This window comes from Lynx canadensis, chromosome B3 (assembly GCF_007474595.2).
Source record: "Lynx canadensis isolate LIC74 chromosome B3, mLynCan4.pri.v2, whole genome shotgun sequence".
Classification (NCBI taxonomy): domain Eukaryota; kingdom Metazoa; phylum Chordata; class Mammalia; order Carnivora; family Felidae; genus Lynx; species Lynx canadensis.
In genome coordinates, this window is record NC_044308.2 from 70,979,531 (window position 1) to 70,985,530 (window position 6,000).

Sequence of the window (6,000 nt, forward strand, 5' to 3'; positions counted from 1 at the left end):
GCAAAACAGAGATGATATACCCATATTCCAAACTTCTTCTGGGTTCAACTTAGGCTTAGGTCAAGGCTGAAATTTAGATAAGCTTCTCTCTGCCCCCCTGTATCAGAGAGAGAGAGAGAGAGAGAGAGAGAGCGCGCCAGGCTTGCAGGGCTGAATAAACCACAAAACTAAAGAATGCCAGAGGGAGAAAGGTTCTATCAAAACCCTGATTTCCATGTCTGACTATTTTGAAATAGTATTTGTTGTTGCTCTTCTGTTGTGATCATTTGAATAAACGTTGATGCTTATTTCCCAGGAAATCCCACAAAGGAGCCAGGCATGGGTAGGAGCAGTGGGGGAAGAAATCACACAGGAAGTTTTGTGGCTTCAAAAGTAGGTGGCTTTAATACAAACTACAGTGTAGCCATCAGGAAAATGATCCTATTGTTTATGGTTGCAGTGGTAACCTTACCAAGGAAAACAGTCTATTAAGAAAAAAATGAGAGCTCTGATATGTTTGATAGGCAAAAAAAGGGTCTTCAAAGGTGCTTTATAGGTATGTTTGATAAGCAAAAAAGGGTGCTTATAGGGGCACCTGGGTGGCTTAGTGGGTTAAGTGTCCAACTCTTGGTTTCAGCCCAGGTCATGATCTCCCAGGAGCCTGGTTAGGATTCTCTCTCCCTCTCTCTCTGCCCCTCCCCCACCCATGCTGTCTCTGTCTCTCTCAAAATAAATAAACTTAAAAAAAAAAGAGGCTTATAAGGGAGTTTCATTCAGTGTACTCTGAAACGACTGAGAAGCACTTTCTTTTTCATACACACACACGTGTGTACATGCACACAAACACACACAACATGGACTATGCCTGTCACATGGCTAAAATTCCACAGGAAAACACATTCTTTTGCATTTTAAAATCAATTTAATTTATATGGAAACCAATTTGACAATAAATTTCATATATTGAAAAAAAGAAAAAAAGAAAGTAGATCTTTAAGTCAAAAAAATAAAAAAATAAAAAATAAAATACAAAAAAAAATTTTTTAAATAAAATAAATAAATAAAATCAATTTAATTTATAAGGTTAACAAAGGAGTGTAATGTTTAGCATAACAAGCCCTGAACAGTTTACCAAAGTTTATATTTCTGTAGCACTGTATAATTTTAAACGGCTTTTGCATACATTATTCTATGCAATTTTCATGCCATCCTTACTGTGGAGGTATGACTGTTCATAATTTACAGAGAAAGAAACATAGTCTCAAAGGTCAAATTCTTGCCTGAGGAAATGCTCCTCAGGAAGTGGCAGAGCCCAGAACTGTCATGTCTCCAGAGCTTGTGCTCTGACACACACCAGTGGATCCCAAACCCAGGCGGAGCCCAGGAATCTACACCTTTCAAAGGCTCCCCCATGTGTTGCTAATAATATCAGAGTCTGGAGCCCTTGTACCACAGCATCCTACAGATAGAGAAGAGACACTAATAATGGCCTATAAATGGTTACTTAGTGTGCTAAAATGCAACTTGCTTAAAGTCACTCTGGTTATTTTCATACCTGGCTTCAAAGCCTCATGTTCTCTCCTTTATATCACTTATCTGATTGTACTGTTTTGTTTGGTAAAACTGTCAATTCTAATTTTTTTTTATGGATGAATTGCCAATGTCAATGTTTATATCTCAATTTAGCTTCAGCCAGCCACCTATGTATATTGTCTAGACCAATGTTCTCCAAAGTTGGGTGCACCGGACAACTCAATGAGAGATGCAGAAAGGAAATACCTGAATTTCTACTTTTATTTTAAGAAAACTTTTTTCAAAATATTTACCAATATTTACTATATTGATTGACAGTGGGCTGTATAAAGTTTAAAAGTGAAGAGTCATATATAGAAAAGTATACTCAACAAGTATATTGTTGAAGTGCCCAATCAAAAATAGGAACTCCTGGTCTAGGTCTCCCCTATGATCAGGAAAATGTGTTCTCTCCTGGGGAGGAATCAGGAGACATGACTCCTTTTGTAATGTAACTTCTGCTGCAATCCTCACAGGATAGAAGGAAATGACTTCGGAGGCCAGAAATATTTCTCACACTGTGAGTGAGTTCATCCTCTTGGGCTTTCCTTGCCGTTGGGAAATGCAGATCCTCCTCTTTTCCATATTCTTTGTGACTTACATCATGACGCTCCTTGGAAACATGGCCATTGTGTGTGTGGTACACTGGGACCGCCGGCTCCACACCCCCATGTATATTCTGCTGGCCAACTTCTCCTTCCTGGAAATCTGCTATGTTAACTCTGATGTGCCCAACATGCTGGCCAACTTCCTCTCCCAGACCAAAACCATCTCCTTTGCTTGGTGCCTCCTCCAGTTGTACTTCTTCTTCTCACTAGGCACAACTGAATGCTTATTTCTGTCCATCATGGCCTATGACCGGTTCCTGGCAATCTGTCACCCCCTGCATTACCCCACCATCATGACTGTGAAGTTCTGTTGCAGCCTGGTCATCTTTTGCTGGGTCTATGGTTTTCTCTGGTTTCTGATCCCAGTGATACTTGTTACCCAGCTACCATTTTGTGGCCCAAATGTGATTGATGACTTCCTGTGTGACCTGGGTCCTCTGCTGGCCTTGGCTTCAGCCTGTGTCCCAATCCCAGGGACTATTCTCATATGTGGCACCATGAGCTCACTCCTCATCTTTGCCACCTTTTTCTACATTACTGGCTCCTATACCCTGGTGTTGAGGGCTGTAGTGCAGGTGCCCTCAGTTGCTGGCCGGAAGAAGGCCTTTTCTACGTGCTCCTCACATCTGGCTGTTGTGTTTCTATTCTATGGCTCTGTCATGATGACATATGTGAGCCCGGGGTCAGGACAAGCAGAGGGAATGCAGAAGTTCACAACTCTATTCTACTCAGTTCTGACCCCTTTTTTTAACCCCATGATCTACAGCCTCCGGAATAAAGAAATGAAGGATGCCTTGAAGAAAGTTCTAGGAGGTTTCTAAAATTGGTCTGTGATGTTAGTATGTTATTCCTGGATGAGTTCCAACCGTGAGCCTCCTGACAGTGAATAGTTGAGAACTGGCCAACAACCAGTGAACATTTTGAAGAAGTCATTTCAAAATTCTAAATACCAGGTCATCAATGGAACCTTTCCCCAGGTGGAATTAACTGCCTCTTCCATAGCACGTTGTGTGTACTTCTACTGCACATGTCATTCATTTATTTCTTGTGTGATAGTTAGCTGTTCACAAATCTGTCCTACATGCCTCCCCATCCTTAACAGATTGTCAAATTTTTTTAAGTTTATTTATTTTGAGAGAGATAGAGAGCATGAGCATGAGAAAAAGAGGGGCAGAGAGAGAGGGAGAGAGAAAATCCCAACCAGGATCCATGCTGTCAGCCCCGAGCCCAATTTGGGGCTCAATCCCATGAACCATGAGATCATGACCTGAGCCAAAATCAAGAGTGGGACGCTTAACCAACTGAGCGACCCAGGTGCCCCTAAACTGTCAAATTTTAAGAACAGGGACTATGCTTATTAATTTCTGTAATTCCAGAACTCAATATCATGTCTAGCACAAAAATGTCAATAATGTCAATTTAAATAAAACAAATATATTTGTTCATATTTCCTCACTAGATTCTATCATCCTGGCAAATCAGGACAATATCTAAAGAAATTATGCAAAGTCCCTAACAATCCAAATTTTCATCCTATGGCCAAAATGGAAAAACTTCTAGAAAACGTGAAATTCATCTAAAGTGGTTGGACCAATCATTAAATGATAATCAAATCAATGGAAAAGCTCACCAAGATGAAAGTTAATGTCTTAAGCAATTACCTGCTTCCTTCCCTTCATCAAGCTCTTTGTCTAAGTATGCAACTGCTTTATTTCATTTTCTTTATTACATTTTCTTATTAACCATGCTTTCACTCCTTTGAAAATGTATTATACAACCCTTACCACTGACAATGTGGATTGGGGACTGTTAGCTGGGCATCACTGGGGAGCTTCTTGGAAGGTAGGATTTCAGGTCCTAGCTCAGCCCTATAAAGTAGAATCTGCATTTTATCCTCATGGGTTATTACATACGTTAAAGTTGGAAAACCAGTGCTTTACAACAGTTTCTCTGTTGCCTCACTGTAATCACAACCACATGCAGTCCTATTGACACCTACCTCCACCCAAGCAGTGGTTCTCAACTGAGTGACTCATGATGGGGGGTGCAGGTGGTACAGGTATTCTGAAAAGCCCCCCAGGAAATTGTAATACACAAAAAGCACTGGGAACCACTGCATTCCAATCCAGGGACTTATAAACTCCACAATAACACATAACGAGACTACATCCACATTCCTTTTCTTTTCAAAAGCCACCCTGGTGCAAATCAACCAAACTGATTATTAGATAGCAATACGACATGTTATAACACAAGTATAATAATCATTGTTTTGCCCCCCCAAAATTTTATATTCAAGTTAGGTAAGTCTCTTTTGAATATTTTTACCTGGGGATATATGTATATTGGGATATATGTATATTAAATGGGATATATGTATATTAAAAAGAATAGCGAATATGAAAAACCATCCTGGCATTGTACTAGCCTTTGGAGTAATGCTGATTAGCAATATTTCTTTCCTGTCCTCAGAAAGACCACACCCAGCAATGGAAATAAACTTTTCTAACTTTTTTTGTTTTGGTTTATAATAGTTTGATTGAAATACAGTTTACATACCATAAAAATTCACCCTTTTAAAAAGGGACAATTCAGTGCTCTTAGTTTATTCACATAGCTGTGCAACAATCACCACTAACAAATTTTACAATATTTTCATAACCTCAAAAAGAAATCCCATACCCATTAGCAGTCATTCCCTACTTCCCTCTCCATCAGACCCTGGAAACCACTAATCTACTTTATGTTCCTTGGGGCGCCTGGGTGGCGCAGTCGGTTAAGCGTCCGACTTCAGCCAGGTCACGATCTCGCGGTCCGGGAGTTCGAGCCCCGCGTCAGGCTCTGGGCTGATGGCTCAGAGCCTGGAGCCTGTTTCCGATTCTGTGTCTCCCTCTCTCTCTGCCCCTCCCCCGTTCATGCTCTGTCTCTCTCTGTCCCAAAAATAAATAAACGTTGAAAAAAAATTAAAAAAAAAAAAAGTTTTGGGTAGGATAGTGAGTAATTTAGATGACATGGCTCGAGAGTGCCTTTGTTAGGAGGTGATATTTCAAAGTCATAAAATATGCTATGCAAAGTTCTAGGGGAACCAAATCCCATGTAAGTATAGGTTAAAGTTTGTGGTTTTCAAAGAATATTAAATAATTTATTTGGCTACCCAAAATGAAGATGGTATAGGAGGCTAGAGAGACAGGCAGGATCAGATCATCTAGAACCTTCTAAAACACAATAGTGTTTTATCTGAACTCCTGGGAAAGCCTGCTTAATACCATAGAGGAAGGCTTAATAAAAATTCCAGCTTAATAAAATCCTTTCCACTTCAGAAGCTCTTCTGATCTTGGAACTATTTATTTAGTTACATGTTTATTTATATGTGCCTTTATTATACAATATTCCACCTTGTTACATTAAGGATCTGATGTACTGAAAGAAAAGTGCAATGAAACAAAAAATAAGAGAAATATCAACTTAGAAAGAAAAAAATAGAATGACAATTTTTGGATAAGATTTTATGTTTGTATTAAAGCAAGCCACTAAATATGTTATGAACTCCCTTTAAAACAAAGTGAAGAGGGGCGCCTGGGTGGCGCAGTCGGTTAAGCGTCTGACTTCAGCCCGGTCACGATCTCGCGGTCCGGGAGTTTGAGCCCCGCGTCGGGCTCTGGGCTGATGGCTCAGAGCCTGGAGCCTGTTTCCGATTCTGTGTCTCCCTCTCTCTCTGCCCCTCCCCCATTCATGCTCTGTCTCTCTCTGTCCCAAAAATAAATAAACGTTGGAAAAAAAAAATTTTTTTAAACAAAGTGAAGAATGGGGAAACATTATTTGCTGTATGATTTTTATTAAC

At 40.0% G+C, this 6,000-nt stretch overlaps 1 protein-coding gene across 1 annotated transcript; it reads left to right on the forward strand.

The window, feature by feature from the left end:
- The first annotated feature begins 2,038 nt into the window (after positions 1–2,038).
- LOC115517036 (olfactory receptor 11H6-like) lies at positions 2,039–2,980 on the forward strand. The gene has a single exon (XM_030320212.1). It carries the CDS (start codon positions 2,039–2,041, stop codon positions 2,978–2,980), a length of 942 nt encoding a protein of 313 aa, XP_030176072.1.
- Positions 2,981–6,000: the final 3,020 nt, after the last annotated feature.

Bases quoted from the DNA above. Each gene is read 5' to 3' on its own strand.
- LOC115517036 (XM_030320212.1), top strand. From the start codon at position 2,039: ATGACTTCGGAGGCCAGAAATATTTCTCACACTGTGAGTGAGTTCATC.